Source organism: Cornus florida, unplaced genomic scaffold (assembly GCF_030987335.1).
Source record: "Cornus florida cultivar Cherokee Brave unplaced genomic scaffold, ASM3098733v1 CherokeeBrave_3.0.0_Hap2_Chr11, whole genome shotgun sequence".
Classification (NCBI taxonomy): domain Eukaryota; kingdom Viridiplantae; phylum Streptophyta; class Magnoliopsida; order Cornales; family Cornaceae; genus Cornus; species Cornus florida.
This window is the reverse complement of record NW_026775581.1, coordinates 115,298,244-115,314,695: the sequence shown is the minus strand read 5'-3', so window position 1 is coordinate 115,314,695 and position 16,452 is coordinate 115,298,244. Positions and strand designations below refer to the sequence as shown.

The window sequence follows — 16,452 nt, the reverse complement described above, 5'->3', positions numbered from 1 at the left end:
ATCCCGAAGAATCCGCCGAATAAATCAAAGTAATTATTAATTAATAAAAGAGTTTATAATTTTCTCATGCTTAAGAGTCAAATGTCATGACGGTGATAGGGAGCAATTGCATACGACGGCTCTCGCAATATATCTCAACCTAATGCGGATCCAGTTCAAATCTTAATTAATTATAAGTCCATCCATAATTACCGACTATGAACCATTTATGATTACTATTTATATATCATGCATTGATTGCCATTACATACATACATATAAATATCTCTTGTAATCAAATGAACACTATCAATTCTATAATGAATCGAAATATAATACATTGTATTCACCAATTGTATAAAACATAAATATTTCAGAAACGTCAGGAACATATGTCCCTTTAATCCAAACAGGAATTTGCTATGCCATGGCATATAAATCCCAACAGTTGGTCCGGGGTTTACTTTTGATTCATTTGTCCCTTGATATTTGTTAATGGATGGTTATCTGTATGTGAAATGTGTCGGCGGAGATAGCTTGTATTCCCTCCGTCCTATAAAATAAAATAAAAAATGTCACTTTTATATAATCGTGACTCACAAATTGAACAATTCCTCACAAATTGAACAATTCCTCGTTAAGGATACTTTTTTTTTTGAAACGGAAGTAATATATTGGATGCCATGTGACTGGTAATGATTGAATGAAATGAAGAAAAAAATTAGACGAAAGACACAGAAAGTTTGAGGACAGAGAGTGAGCCGAGATTTCACAGATGGGGCCGAGACTCGGTGCAGTTGATGGCATAGTGTTGAATTCTTTTACAGTGTAGGATCTTCTTATTTTGAATGGTTTGAATGATTTTTTTAAAATTTTTTATTAACTGTTATTTTGTTAAATTTGTATATATATATTTTGTTTAAAAGTATATGTATATTTTTGTGAAGTTGTTTTTTCATTAAACTCTTTGAAATGCTTGGAATGATTTTAACTACTAGGACTTTCCCGCCTCACTTCCTTCCTGTTTCAGGTACCAAGGATGAACTTGGATTACTAGTTGCGGGCTAAGTGGAAGAGTTGGGGTTGAAGAATTATTATTTTTTATTTTGAGAGATACTGTTTTTTTTTTTTTTTTTTTTTTGGAGGAATTGATTATGTATCAATAACGAGATTTTGTGTTTTTTTTTTTTTTTTTTTGCCAATTCTGCTCGTTTAAAAAGAATTGTATAACTTAGATAGGTTTTGATTAAAATTTTTTTAACTCAATTATAATTCAAGTCAAATTCAAAGTATGATAAATAATCAACTAATCTGAGTCAACCTGAAAATAATCTACGTTAGTAACATTAATAATTTTTTTATTAATTTTTTTTTGTAAAACCCTAACTCAATGGTCCCAAATTCCCAATCATCCATATCTACTAAAAAATAACTTGACCAACTCATTTGTTATGCTCTGACGTTTAGACTGGTCTTGCCTTCCCGAGTCGTAATAGTAATTTCAATTTTCTTCTTCCTCCGATTTTCAGCATAGCAGAGGTGATGGATATTGCTCTATTCTCCCCATCTTCGCTTTTCGCCGACGAGGATGTCAGCTCAGATGGTACTTTCTCTCTCTAGCTTCCTCGACTTGATGTGTGTATATAATTACTGGGTCATGTTTGCACTTTGCAGATGAACAAACGACGAAGACCGACCAGAGCTACGTGCAGAGAAGGCACCAATTCCCTGAATTTGTAAGCATAATCACATTTTTTTTTCCAGCATTACCGGTTAAGAACAGTGTGTTATTAATATTTCAGATTGTTGGGGTGATTTTGTTTTTCATTTTGATCTACAACAGTAGTGATTCAGTGTGGTGCATCAATTTCTTGTATTTTGTTTATGTCTTTAACTTTACCCATCAATTTTTTGAATCATTTCTTTTCTTCTTAATATTGGTTTGACTTATCACTGTTCTAAAATGATTCTCTAGATTTTGTATTTTGATTTTTAAGTTTCCTTTTAGGTTTAGTTAATTAGGTGTAATTAAGGATGATATATAGGTTATACTAAAAAAAATCATTTGTGGTTGATAACATTTGTTACTGTTATAGGCTATGATAGAAGTTTCTTTTTTAATTTGTTGGAATGAATTTGTAGTCTTCCCCATATCGGTGATATGTTCCTGTGGTCACAAATTTTATTCCTTGTTGAAGCGAGGAAATTTTTTGTTTGTGTTAATAATTGGGGGAATTGCTTTAAAGGTAAAAAAATTGTTACAAACTCTAGGAACAATTAATCGTAAAATTGATTTTGGTTTGAAAATTTATATTGTTAACCACCATCTACTCTAAAAACTTAAGTTATTAAGGAGGGTGTAACTTTAGTATTTAAACTCTCTAGCACGCATCTTCACGAATGGCCTTCTTTTTAGTCCTGCACTTGTTTCTATTTTAATTATGGTGCTAACTCAAGACCTTACCTACTCTGGTGCCATGTTAAGCATCATCTACTCTAAAAGCTTAAGCTGTTAGAGAGAGTGTAACTTTAATATATAAATCCTCTTAACATATTTAAAGTCTATGATGAACAGATAGCGCTATGAAAAGACCTAGTTCTTTATAGACTGTTGTCTCTATGACTTCTGAACTCTTGGGAAGTGAATGAACTTTGAAACTTATGGTTGGCCAGAAATCAGAAGGATATGAAAGAATGGAGCTTCTTGGTGACTTTTATTAACTGGTGGAGGAATCTGCCTCTTTTTAGTTCGTTTAGGTGCTTGAGATTGAGAAAAGGAAATATTGAACCATTTTAAGATGCACACAATTGTAGCTCTGTGCAAACTGCTGCTGATAGTGTTCTGTTTTTTATTTTTTGGGAAATATAGTATTCTTGAATGTTATTATTGTTTTCAAGTCATCATTATTCCGTGGCCAAATGTTTTTCCCTTGATATTGGATGGATATATTTTGTGTTTGATATGAAATCATGCTCTTAGCATCTCTGTATATGTTTTGGCTTATTGCAGGAGTTGCTTATTCGAGAATTTTCTTTTCACCAGCTGAATGCTAATTTACTTTGGCCAGGGACATTTGCATTTGCAGAGTGGTTAGTTAAACACAGGTCATGGATAGAAGGAAGGCGCACCATAGAATTGGGCAGGCATGTTGTTGATTGTACTTAAAGTACTGGATTATTCTATTGGTTCAATTATTTCAATAGAAATTTTATTTCTCTCAAGCTTTGCCTAGCTCAATCATTTTTTATTCCTTCCAGCTAAAGACCTTAGAACTTTAGCATCCTCAGTAGTGTCTCGATGGCTAATTGACCAATTTGCCTAGTCATAAATTTTTTATGTGAGCTTGACTGTTTTTTTTCCTTTCAAAATTGTGTTCCTGGTGGTTATTCTTCTATTTCATTGCAGCGGAACTGGAGCTTTAGCCATTTTTCTACAAAAATCGTTTCAACTTGACATCACAACTTCAGATTATGATGATCAGGAAATTGAAGATAACATAGCTCACAATTGCAGCGTTAATGGAATTGCACCCGTCCTTCAACACATAAAGCGTTAGTTCCTTTTCTAATTAAGCCTTAGCTCTTATATCGTTATATGTTGTAAAAGATGGATCCAAGAAAACCATTTCAAGGATTCTTGAGAGATAAGATGCTTGTATTTGATGTTTTTGACCTTTGTCATCATAGCTGGAAAAGTTTTTCTTTCCTAGTATTAAAATATTTTCGAGATTAGATGTTCTCAATCATCTTAGGATTATTAAAATAAGTATATTATTTATGTTTCCAGATTCATGGGGGGATACCTTTCCAACTGCTGACCCAGACTGGGACCTGGTTATTGCTAGTGACATTTTATTGTGTAAGTGCCCTATCTTGCATTAGCTTCTGCAAATGTACTTTACTCTCTGTCTCCCACTTGACCTGATAAAACGTATGCTTCAAATATCTTTCGTTGTCAATTACTCGTGAATGGAAAGACGTTTATGATTTATGAAATGTCTGAAATATAGCAAGGAAACTGGCACGAAAAATTGAATAACAAATTTAGGAACAACTATTAGTGCATCTTTTCATGTCAATTGGCCTATGTGAGTTGCCTCATGATGATGAGTTGCTTGCTCCTAGGAGGGATCTTAGGGAGTGCAAATTTTGCATTCACTCTAGTGGTAATGGAAGGCACACTATTGCTTTCATTAGCTGGGTTTCAAATAAAAAGAAGCACATAGCACTTTCTTGAATTTAGTTGGTTGTTGAGCTTTATTTGTAAATGATTGATAATATGAGCCCCTAAATTAGCTACAAAACTAAAATCACTTCTGAGGATTACTGGGAAACTTTATAATTTTTTGCTGTGTTACAGAAATTCTCCTATGGTCGTGACATGGCATGACGTGGGTACAAGTATGGGTATGGGTATGGGTATTGGATATGTGTTTGACACGAAAACCAAATTGGACACCTAGATCCTTCGCGTGTGATGATTAAAGAAGAATTAAAAACTCAAATTTGATAGCTGAAAAAAGTTTCCTATTTATGGAAACTCCTTTCTTGACCACATGTCATTAAATTAAATTATAAGCAAGTGCATTCTTAAAGAACAACAATATCTGATATTACACCAAGATATATTGTGATTAAATACATAGTATGTATATAGGTACCTGTATCCAACTTTTGGATACATTTACCCGTGCCTTAAAATTTGGAATTTGAGAAGGTCCTACACCTAGAGATGCACCCGCACCCAGTACTTGTATCTGATTTCATATAATATGGAATTTTAGCGAGAGATCTTTCCTTTGTATTCTTACTGTTGTTTCTTCTTTTCTATCCATTTCTTAAAGTAGCTGTAAGTATGCCACCCAACATAGCTTGAGCGATATATTCTCCACCTCCCAAACAAGGTTGAGGGTTGAAGTTCCAGTTGGGACAAAGTGGATGTTTGTTTCCTACTTTTAAAAAGAAAGAAAGGAAAGAAAAAAAAAAAAGGGACAAAGAAGAAAGGATGGCACCCAATCAATTTTAGTTCTTGGAATGACCTACTAATTGCTTTCCTAGAACATGGAAATATATCTCTGGAAATAAAAATTAGCAGACAAGTTTTTCATTTACCATTTTTCCGCCTCATTGTGCTCAATTTAGTTCCTTATTATGTACCGCTTTTAATGTTTTTGTAGATGTGAAACAGTACTCGAACTTAATAAAGACTCTTTCCTTTATCCTCAAGTCTTACAAGCCAAAAGTTAATGAAGCAGTTCCTCACACGGATATTGAGCAGAATGGTGGTACTATGCTATCTGATTCTGTAGTTTTACGTAGCAGAGACTATCGTTGAACAGCTTGTTCATTGTCTTAACTTTTTTTCCCACAGACACATGCTTGGGGCTGCCCCAGCCAGCATTTTTAATGAGTTGGAGACGCAGAATTGGAAAAGAAGACGAGTCACTCTTCTTCACTGGGTGCAAGAACGCTGGTCTCGAAGTACAACATCTTGGATCACGTGTGTATTGCATTACGTATAGAGAAACAACTGTCAAGGAGACGGCATAATGTTGATAGTTGTAGCTAGTTGAGGTAACCACCGTCCGACATTAGAAGGATCGGCCCCTATCCTATTAGCAGAGTTGCCTACCTTCAGTTCCTACTTCAAAAGCTGATATTTTTCTCTACTTTCTTTAGTGATCTTCCATACAAATTTTGAACTCCAACATGGAAGTGATCACGGGAACGCTTTTGTATGCCCTGTGTCCATTTTATGAATATATTGAAATAATTAACAATAGAAAGTTTGTTACTTTCTGTAATTTGATATTCTTTCTTGGCATTTCCGAGTGGATTTGGAGCATCGCTAGTTGAATGACTTGCTTTAGTTTCTTGGAATTGCAATTACCAAAAACACACATAGCTGTGCTGTGATAAAGAAGCCAAGTCCCTGTTTTTTTTTTTATCTGATATCATAAATTGGCAAATTATTTACAGATTAGCAAGTCCTAAAGTTGATTTCTTTGAGTAATTTTTGGAGTGAAGCTGTCTGACAAAACAGAAAATTAACACTGAAAAGCTTTATGTGAAATACAGAAAGCAAGACAAGCACATACATTCATTCATACGAACCCCAAAATGGATAGCTAAAGTAAAAAGCTTGCTGTGATTGCTAAGTACCGAAAGGAAACGAACAAACCTTATCATTTAAAAAAAGGCAAGCTTCAAGGATTAGTAACACAAATAACTTAAATATTACCGACCAAACTATGCAGTATATATCTATGCCAAGAATTAAATACACTCAAAATCAAAGGTGTTACAAAAAGATGGTGTAATAATCCTAGCAAGCTACTCCGCAAAAATTCCAGTCTAGCACGTCTTTCTAAATCAAAGCCCCCGATGCTACAAATTACAGGCTGCTCAATAATTCTCATAACAGATACGGTTTTTGTGGGAAATAATCTCCACGAAAGAATTGGCGACAAAAAAGAAATCTCGAAGCCAAAACTCTACATTGATTAATCACTAGTGCTCCGATTTTTGTTCTTGCGATTTTCCTCCAGGATTCTTTGAAACTCCTTCTCACTGGCAGCAATTACACGTTTGACTGTGTCAAAGGTGGTAAGCCTAATGCTGTATTAAGAAAAAGGAAAGAAAAAAGATTAATGTCAAGCACTGTGGTAAGAACAATGCAACGAAACATGGCGAATAATGACGAGATCGACTCGATTCTTTTTTGTTGACAAAGCATGTAAGGTGGCTTGGCATCACACTTGTCGTCCACTGAAGAATATACTACAAGAAGGAATTCTAGAGGAAGAACAGTAGCGAAGATACAACAGGAAGGAACTTGAACCTGCTATTTGGTAGATTTTTCAATGCATTGGGTACAAAACCCCTATACAATCCAATTAAACCATCACGTGCCACAATACCTACATCAACAAGATCAAAGTAGATAGTCAACGATTGGTGGCTTTATCTAGTTAAGAAATAGACAAAAATGCTTTCATCTTAAAAAGAAACTCCCAACAGGGAATTGAAAATCACAGCAAAAAATTTTCGACTAGTAAAGATCACAGCAATTATCAACAGTAGAAACATTAAACAATATCTAGAAAGGGTAATCCTGATTAATTTGATCTGGACCTTCATAACTAAACAGGATACAAATGCATATTCAGAAAGCTGAGAAATAAAATATATACATATATATATATATATTGGACTCTTTTATACACAGAAATGCATCACAAAAGCAAGCATGGATGTTATGTTTTATTTTGTTTAGAAATTTGAATGTGCGTACACAAGTAACTCCTTTTTCTAGAAAATAGAATGTGTGTACACAAGTAACTCCTTTTTCTAGAAAATAGACTTGATGCACTGATGTACATAGTACATACAAGTCCCCTATTCCTGAAATACGATGTTTCAACAAATCACACGATAACCACAGTCAAAATGAAACCTATATTGAAGTCTATAAGTATACTTGTGTTACCAGGAAAAGTCTTTTTTTATTTTTATTTTTTATGTTTTTTTTCTGTGCAATGATAATAAAATCATATTTACATAATGAGCCTCAAACAGAAACTTGAAATTCTGCAGGGAACTAACTAGATATGAAAATAATCACGAGGCAGTGTAGGAGAATTAAGGAATCAAGGGTTGATGATGGAAGCATTGGATTAAACACAGAAATCCTAGGAGATTTCGGGTAAGATAAGCTCAGACGCAAGAGAAATTTGGCGGAAATGGGGAAAGAAGTTGGGGTCTAAACAGAAATATAGGAAACGAGGGGCAAAAGCTAAAATCAGTAGCATTCGATCATTATACTGACGTTCGATCAAACAACTTAGGGTTGTGGTGTGCCAGACAGGCTGGCAGGTTGATGTGACACAGTGGAGTTTGATTGATTGATCAATGCAAGAGCCAAAAAAAAAATGTACACTTGGCATAACTAGTGGCGCCTGAGGCTTCATGCAAGGGCGCCTATAAATAGGTCCCTTGGCTGCCAAAATGAAGTGTAATCAGAAAGAAAAAATAGAGAGGGAAGAGAACAGAGCAAGAGAGAAGGAGAGAAAGGAAAGGAAAAAAGAGAGAAGAGAAAGAAAGCATGGTGACTCCTGCAAAGAGACCTCGCAAAATCTAGTAGAAGTGACCTCCATGAAGAGATATGCATGCTGGTGCGAGCGGCAACTATATGTAATCCAAGGCAGTAGACCATCAACAACTACTGTTGATTTTGGTCATTATAGAACTGAGAGTAGTTGATTGAAATTATTTTTTTATTTTTTAGTTGATTGAAATTGACTACAAGAAGTTTCTCAAAAGTGAAACTGGTGGCAAGAAATTGATAGTCATTGCCAGTCAATAATCTAGTCCCAAAGAAAGGACTTTTGACAACCAGATGACCTATCTAACGGTAGTACACCAATAAGTAGAACAGGTAGCCGCTGACCTAGAACTGCTGCCAAATAGTAATCGCGTCCTAAAGAAAGGAATATTCAACCACAGGATGACCCAGGTTGTAAAACTACACTAAAAAGTAAAACAAGCTATGATTGACCTGTAATTGCTGCCAAACAATAAACTAGCACTAAATAAAGAATAATCAAGGATCATCCCTAATCTGTTGTATTACACTATTACATTACTTTTCTGGTGTGCTACGCTGTGCAATTGTTGTCCTATGATTTTGAACGATGTGATTAACAATGGATGACTAAGAACAATTAAAGTTGTTATTTGTTTGGAGAACTAGATGTTGTTCCTTACAGAGTATTCGTGCTCCCTCCCCGTTTATCCCTTTATAGGTGTATTGGCTAACTTGGGTGAAACTGGGAATTGGTTGTGCTCAAATTTTATTTTATTTTTTAATTATTATTTTTCATTGGCAAGAAATTCACACAGCCGACTCGAACCCTCCCCTTCTAGTTTGGTATTGGTTGTGTTCAATTAAAGGGGGAGATGGAGAGAGAGGTATTTTCTACCAAGAAAGATACCATGTAATGTAAAGTTTCCAGCGTAACAATAATCAGGTTTTTTGGACAGGGTTTGTTATTTTGGCTACTGTGGATTTTTAAATTTTTTAATCTGAGGTTTGTAAATTAAGTTCCAGTAAACGTAAACTCATCCCACACCTTCTGAACAAAAAGGTTTAGGGGACCCATACCTGACCCAAGCATCAAGGTCACACACTAATCTCGGAGCTGGAAGGACAGAGTGAGTGTAAGAAAGAAGCCCTAAGCCATAGACAAAAATCATAGGATATGAAAGCAAGATTACACGTTTGACAAAATCTTCATAATTTAAAGGCATAAAACCATATATATCCCGACAATAAGTTCAAATTTTCCACATATGATTTGTAAGGAAGTCATAGAGGCTGGTAAGGTATCGTCATACTTGGAAGAAAAAACTACACTCATCTTCATAATTTGAAGAGAATTTTTAAGAATCACCAACCATGTTAATTTCTGACTGACAACATTTAAAAGGGGAAGCTTATTGCAGGTCCCAAACACCAAAATGTGTTCCAATCTTTTTAAGCTATCCAACTTATATACTGAAGACTTAATCCTAAAACTGAAGAAAAAAAGTTTTGTCAATCATATAAACACCAAGGAATGTCTAAGTGGAATGCTTCAAACTTATTTCACAGCTTCATTTATACAAAATTTATCCGCATTCAATAATGCAATTTATGGCCGTTCTATTAGTTTACCATTATTAGTAACCAACAGACTCAATTTACCTGGAAAGGCATCCAAAACTGTCTTGTAAGGTGTACCCCTCATTTGCATTTGTCTTCTCACTGTGTCCAAGGGATAGCACATGAGTGTGGCAAGAGTAGCTGACACCAAAGCTGTTGCTAGAGATGTTTCGGTCCTCTTCTGATACTTCTCTGGCAATGACTTCTTCACCCTGACATTGATCGGGTAGATTCAAGTTCTATGAAAAAGAGACTCTATTTGTGTTTTTCCTCAATAAGCTGTAGATAGATTATTTTTCTGATGAGTAAGCTCACAAGTCAAAAATGCAAAAGTTCACAGCAATGTAAGGAGCTATTCCAATAAGAGAAGGTCCAAGACCATTGTAAAATGATGCAACTCCTTCCTCTCTTAGCATGTTCAAGGCAACCTGAAAACAGTTAAATGGAATTTATCTTCATATAGGGAGGTTTCGTTCTCAAAAATACAATTTAAGTTGGTCTATCTTACCTGAGACATAGTTAGGTGCCCTGGCTCAACTGCTAATCGTAACCTTAGGACATCTAGAGGGTAGGTTACCTAAAGAGAGAGTCAAAGAACCAAAGATTTGAGCCCATAGATAGACATGTATAAAAAAAATAGAAAATGAGACTGAAAAGAAAAAATCTGAAAAACAGAAAAGAAGAACCCAAACAAACAGATAAATTAAAAGTAGAATTTAAAGGTAAAATCATTTGCTATATTACTAACAAAAGTCGAAGTCATGCCAGCACAAGCACCAGCCGCAAGTCTGCCAATAACAGAAAGCTCACCATCCTTTCCCCTAAAAAGTTTCTAGCAATTCGAATGTAAAATACAAGTCAGATGTTTTTAACATCATAAACTCTAAATAAAAATATAATGGGGACAAGATATAATTATAACTCTCTCTCTATTACCTTGTACGTTTCATAGGCAAACAACTGAACAGCACTATAGGGTATGATGCGTATCACCTGCAAAAGTTGACATGAACCTTTGTCTAACTCCATCGAAATCTTATCTGAAAACTTGCGCAAAAATTTTGAAATACTATTTAGAAAATTCTTATCCGCTCATAGAGAAATTGGAGGATGCAAACAACCTGAGGAAGGTTGCCTTTCCAGTATCCTTTGACTCCTTCTTCCTTCCCTATCATTGCTATGGCCTATAATTCATGTCCGAGTAGGCACAATCAGTAAAATTACAGAGTTTAACAGTTTTTTTTTTTTTTTTTTAAAGGTGTTGTCACATAGAACACATTGTGAGATAGGACTAATAAACACTGAACTAATAGGTGTGAAACCAAAAATAACTAACTTCAACAAATATTCAAATTTTAACCAACTTGAATAACTGAAATTTAAATCATAACTAACCAAGCATGTAAAAATAGTATAAAAGAATCCGCACAAGAACACCAATTTTTATGTAAAAAACCCCCCATAGGAGAATAACCACGGAACCTAATCTAGGAATATCAAATCCACCAGAAGAAGAAGGTTCACAACCCTAGGTATCAGATTCTAACCCTAGAATCACCTAAGTTACCTCTGATCTAGACAAACCACGAATTCTGCTGTTGGCAATCAACAAATCAGCTCCTCATGAGTTCTGCCGTTCAACTTGTGATTTGATCTCCTTTACTAGTCGCCCAATTCTTGAACTGTTGGGTGAATGTGTTAATGCATTGAACTCCTTGCACTAGGATTAATGATAATCAACAATCAAAGAACACTCACCATCCAGATGATTGATGACGAATGAAAGAAATACACGATCTCAAAAAGGAATAGAGGTCCAAATCATTGTTATAGGGACAATTTAGAAGCTATGTCGCATGGACTTGAGTATGTATATTGGGAGTTACGAAAACTTCAACAAGGTAGGCTTCATAAAGCTCATTTTATTCATTGATTAGAATTCTATCTAAATCAATACTGGAAGGATGAAATGACTAGATGCGGACCAGTAAGCTTCCAGCCACCCAACCAATACTATCGTCCCAACCTGCCTACCGATTCCTTACTAAGTGAGTGAGTTTTTCCCTGTTATAAGGGGGGTCTCTCGTTGCGGTTGTGTCTAGGTGTTAGACCTTCTTATTCCATATCTTAGGATATGGATACTTGGTTTGAAATGTCTCTTAAATTTGGAAGTAGGAACAAAGAAATGTCCTGCATGCTTAAATAAATTTCATGTTATAAGATAACAAAATTATAATTATATTTTTCTTAAGGATATACCCAACTAAAATTTAATTAAATGTCATGCGGTGAAATAAAGGATCTCCATTTATTTCAAAAGCAGTAAACTCTTCTCTATTATTATATTTGATTTTATTTCCTATTTCCATCATTACTTTTCGAGTATAGTAGTGTCCGTTTCAAGTTTGTGTGTTAGACACATAACATACACCATACCCATATCATGTCGTGTTGACATAAAATATCTCGAGGGGAGAATTGGAGATTCCATTTAACACAACATGGAAGACAAGAAAGGCTTTTGAAAGGAAAAAAAAAAAAAAAATTAAGGAATAGGTCTGAATCTTGATTCCTGCCTAAGCAAGAGAAGTTTAAGAAGCAGAATGAGAACATAATTAGAAGGGGAAGTGGCGTACAGGTAAGACATTACCAAATCAAGATTGCAAAAGAAGATGGATAGTGTACTAATACCCAAGTGCATTACCCAGTGTACTAGTACCTCCAGCAGTTGATGAAAGTAGTTGTATTATATCTATGCTAAGTTTCAGTTGATGAAATTTCTCATCCCATCGATGATCTGGTTACCCGTTCATTGCAACACAGAAAAATGAACAGGAATGAGATCCTGCCCAGGAAATAGTAATGTGGTAAAGTTTAAAATGGCTCAACAGAGTATTGATAGAAAAAGGGGGCTAGCCCAGTGCATGAGACTCCTGCCATTGATGTACGCAGCCTTACCTCCACATGCGGAGAGGCTATTTCCTTGATTCAAACCTGTGATCTCCAGGTCACAATAGAGCAACCTTACTGATGCGCCAAGGCCCACTAGGAATTGATAGAAAGTGAAGACAATATTTAACTGGTATAACTAGAGAAAACTACATGGAATCTGTATACTGTTGCAAGTGGGCATAACTAGGAAATGGCAAGATGAACAATAACATACCTCAAGGAATCCAATTCCCTTCTTTGCACTTTCCTGCCCAGCTCTTAATCCATGAGTCTGCAAACAGATCAGATCAATTGGGACAACAGACAAACAATTCCCCATGAAACTAGCAGACAACATGTTAATGACTTAATGTACAAACAGAAGAAGAAGAAAAAAACATATTCATACATACAATTAAAGAAAAATTGGTTGATCAACTACTCAGACCATTCTTTAAGTTTGAAGTGAAAATGATTCACAAAACTTCCATAATTATGCCTGCTACACTAGATTAAAAATATATATATTCCTTACTTTAATTGAGAAAGAGGTTTGTGATAAAGTAATCCTTACTTTTATTTTCAGATGGTAATCTTTAAATTTGACATTTATGAAAAGTGATATTACAATAAAATTCTTTAACTGAATTTTTATTTTTTCCTTTGCTTTCAAAAGTTTGGAATCAAGTATAGCATTTTCAAAGTTCCTCTTTGAACATTTATAGTCGGCTTTTAAAAGCAGATCCTATTTCCCAATAAAGTAACAAACAAATTGACCCTCTTAACAATAAAATATGTGGCCAGTAGACATGCACGAGAGTAAGCTTGGAAAAATAATTCAGCAAAGAAGTAAAATAATCCTTTAAAAGAAAAGAGCAGCTTTCAAATACATCCCAAATAAAAAAAATTCCAAACGAAGATCTCAGTGAATTTATATAAAGGTGAGGAGTATAAAAAAATTTAAACAATTTGTTGAAGAAGATAGCTAGAGGTAACAAAGAGGATGAGAAAAAGTATTGTACCAAATAATTCTAGGATGAGTAGTGGTGAAGTATGACTTGTTTGCAAGTTCGACAATGAGATGACATATGATCACATCAATTGAGGTTCTTTCTTCATGCCATGGAGAATATGGGTTTGGGGGCTACGTAAAGGAGCTGGATGAAGGAGAAAATTTCAATTGTGCGTTTCTCCACTCTTTTAAATGGTTCCTTAACAGGCTTCTTTCAAGGCAGGGAGACCTTCTCTTTCCTTTTCTTTCCATCATGGTATCAGAGGTGCTGAGCAGTATGTGAAGACGAATGTTGATAGGGGTGGTTGGAGTCATTGGAAAATGTCTTTTATGCGGTTTGCTAATAACAGTATCATGTTTCGCAGAGTTAAGGAAAAGTAGTAGAAGTACTTTTGTTGTATCTTGTAGTGTTTTGAGGCGACACACATACTTCTACTACTTTTCCTTGGTTCTGAAAATATTGACACGACAAGACACTGATATGGTAATACGGAAAATTGTTACAAAATAGGATACAGATACGGCAACAGATATTATTCTAATGCAGACATGTATATAAATTAATGTATATATAGATACATGTATCTTTGGATAAATTTAATTAAAAATTGTTTTTTGTTCTATATTATTTCTAACATTTCTTTATAAAAAATAATGAAAAAAAAGCTTATAGTTGATAGTTATATTGCATAGATAAATTTTGGACAAAAATTAGTCATGTTACGTATATTAATACTTCATGTTGGGAAAAATTCTACACTTTTATAAACAATTGTAGTATGATATTATACCGGAAATAGTTACAAGACTTGTTAAATATGTGTATCTAAAAAGTATCATATGCGTGTTAGAAATTAAATATATATATATATATATATATATGCATATATTAAAAAAAACCACAGATATATTTAGGAAGTATCGGAGTATCTAAGAAGTGTTGCCATTTGACATAGACAAGATAGTATGTCCCCTTATTGAAGTATCTTGTACATGCAAGAAGGAAGAAGCAAGTACCAATCATCTTCTAAAGTCAAAAGAGAGCACCACCATCTTCTCTTACATTGAGTGGTGTCTCAATACATTTTTTGCTTATCCTTCTTTCTCTATATATTTCCTTTACTATCTCCTTTTTCTTATGCTAAGGTCGGTTACCATAGCAATTTTGTTTTCTTTCTAGTAAGAAGCCTTACAGTTATTCATTGTGTTTTTAATCGATGGGTGAAACTGCAATAGTTCTCTCAACCAATCCATTCTCTCTTATCATCCTGGCTTCTCCCTCTTCCTCCATCTAGATACACTGTGATCACGCACGTTATGGGGCATCATCTTATACTATACATGTTCTCTTAAAATTTTAACAAAGAGATTAACAAGCTAGAAAATTATTCTAACTCATAATTAAAATAAAACTGGTAACAATAAAGAATGGAACTGCATTAGTTCCGCAAGGCAAGAGAAAATATGTACTAATTGAGACTCTCTAAATACCCTATTTCAACAACAACAACAACAAAAATGCATTCACTAATTTCAGTATTTTGTTCATAATAACAAACATCCCTATATGCCAGATTGCCATGACAGTGATCTCCAGAACAAAAGCAGTACAAAGACCATGAATAGCATCATAATTAACAGAGAATGAAGTCACAGCCTTATCTGAGCAGGCGGGAAAAAATAAATAAATAATTACTAAATTAGCCCATGGGCAAAAATTAAATTGCTAAACACAAGTGAAAAAATAACAAATTTGGGGCAAAATATTAGAACCAGACCTGCATAAGAAGTTTGATTCGGTCAAGCGGTGCTGTGACGGTCTTGGCGGCGGCGCCGGCAACCGCACCGGCTGCGAACAGCGCGGCCTCTTTGGGCACCAACGCAACCATCGCGAGTGGATGCTCCAAGAGCTGCGCAGTGGTGGGCGCGAACTCTCTCTCCTCTCTTTTCTCCGCCAAAGAAAGACAGGCAAAACCACCAACTCCGTTTCCATTACTCAGCCATCTGTTCCGCCATTGTTCTTTCTCCGTTGGTTCGATGGAATCGCTGTGAGAAGGGTCGAGACCTGGAATGTGTCGGCAAACTAACATGGCTCTTTCTTCTATCGCCTTTCGTCGAATTGAAACAGAGGAAAGCTTAACTTGCAAGCTTTCCTCTGTATAGAATGGCAAATGTAAGAGATAAGGCACTGCCTATATATATAGAGAGAGGGTGTGTGTGTGTGCGCGCGCGCGCGTGTGTGGGAGAGAGAAGAAATGGAACCGAAGTGCGACTTATTACTGTATTCTTCTTGTCCCTTTCTGCCTCATTTGATTATGTGTGTGCTGACCTATACAAGTGCAGGTGAACCCATTAATGGTAGTTCCATCAAATAATTGCACGTAGTAGTTAGAAAATCTATTTTAAAGATATTCTCACTCATTTTTGTCATGATGTGATTCTGTATGCATGTTTGCTTAACTTTTCAAAATATATACACACACGCATATATTGACATATTGAATGTCATATAAGCACTTCAGTTTTATCCTATATTTAAAACATATGCAATAAAAGCTCTTAACGTTACTCTTGTTTCTACCGATAAGGGTTTTTTTTAAATAATAATAAATAATAATAATTACATTTTGATATAAACTTACTCTGACCTCCTTTGAAATTCTAAATAATCACTTAACTTTGTTAAAATACTCTAATTCTTATAATATATAATAATCGAATGTTCCCCAATGGAACCAAGCTGTTCGAGACTGAGTCCAAATATGCAATTAGAGCTGAACATTGCTTTTTAGTTATACATTGTTGTTCTCTTTGCTTCCTCAGAATA

General features: G+C 34.9%; 2 protein-coding genes across 3 annotated transcripts; one reads left to right on the top strand and one right to left on the bottom strand.

Moving 5' to 3' along the window:
* Nucleotides 1-1,408: 1,408 nt before the first annotated feature.
* Nucleotides 1,409-5,803, top strand: LOC132283523 (protein N-terminal and lysine N-methyltransferase EFM7). 2 transcript variants are annotated; one of them, XM_059785480.1, is made up of 7 exons: nucleotides 1,409-1,582; nucleotides 1,654-1,715; nucleotides 2,990-3,123; nucleotides 3,386-3,531; nucleotides 3,767-3,838; nucleotides 5,157-5,261; nucleotides 5,351-5,803. In XM_059785480.1, exons 1-7 carry the CDS (start codon nucleotides 1,522-1,524, stop codon nucleotides 5,527-5,529), a joined length of 759 nt encoding a protein of 252 aa, XP_059641463.1. In that variant the 5' UTR covers nucleotides 1,409-1,521; the 3' UTR covers nucleotides 5,530-5,803. The 2 variants fall into 2 exon arrangements, with proteins under 2 accessions (XP_059641463.1, XP_059641462.1); XM_059785479.1 differs by having other exon boundaries at nucleotides 1,411-1,582; nucleotides 5,157-5,264.
* Nucleotides 5,804-6,190: 387 nt separating this feature from the next.
* Nucleotides 6,191-15,863, bottom strand: LOC132283520 (thylakoid ADP,ATP carrier protein, chloroplastic). The gene is made up of 10 exons (XM_059785477.1): nucleotides 15,404-15,863; nucleotides 12,849-12,905; nucleotides 10,804-10,866; nucleotides 10,619-10,675; nucleotides 10,431-10,514; nucleotides 10,191-10,259; nucleotides 9,998-10,110; nucleotides 9,725-9,894; nucleotides 6,821-6,899; nucleotides 6,191-6,597 (listed from the first exon to the last, which is right to left on the bottom strand). Exons 1-10 carry the CDS (start codon nucleotides 15,713-15,715, stop codon nucleotides 6,483-6,485), a joined length of 1,119 nt encoding a protein of 372 aa, XP_059641460.1. The 5' UTR covers nucleotides 15,716-15,863; the 3' UTR covers nucleotides 6,191-6,482.
* Nucleotides 15,864-16,452: the final 589 nt, after the last annotated feature.

Excerpts from the sequence above, each read along its gene's own strand:
- LOC132283523 (XM_059785479.1), top strand. The coding sequence starts at position 1,522 with ATGGATATTGCTCTATTCTCCCCATCTTCGCTTTTCGCCGACGAGGAT. Across the intron at positions 1,583-1,653 it reads CGAGGATGTCAGCTCAGATG|ATGAACAAACGACGAAGACC; the intron begins GTACTTTCTCTC and ends TGCACTTTGCAG. Across the intron at positions 3,839-5,156 it reads TGCTAGTGACATTTTATTGT|ATGTGAAACAGTACTCGAAC; the intron begins GTAAGTGCCCTA and ends ATGTTTTTGTAG.
- LOC132283520 (XM_059785477.1), bottom strand. The coding sequence starts at position 15,715 with ATGTTAGTTTGCCGACACATTCCAGGTCTCGACCCTTCTCACAGCGAT. Across the intron at positions 10,867-12,848 it reads AGGGAATTGGATTCCTTGAG|GCCATAGCAATGATAGGGAA; the intron begins GTATGTTATTGT and ends CATGAATTATAG. Across the intron at positions 10,260-10,430 it reads CTGGCATGACTTCGACTTTT|GTAACCTACCCTCTAGATGT; the intron begins GTTAGTAATATA and ends CTCTCTCTTTAG.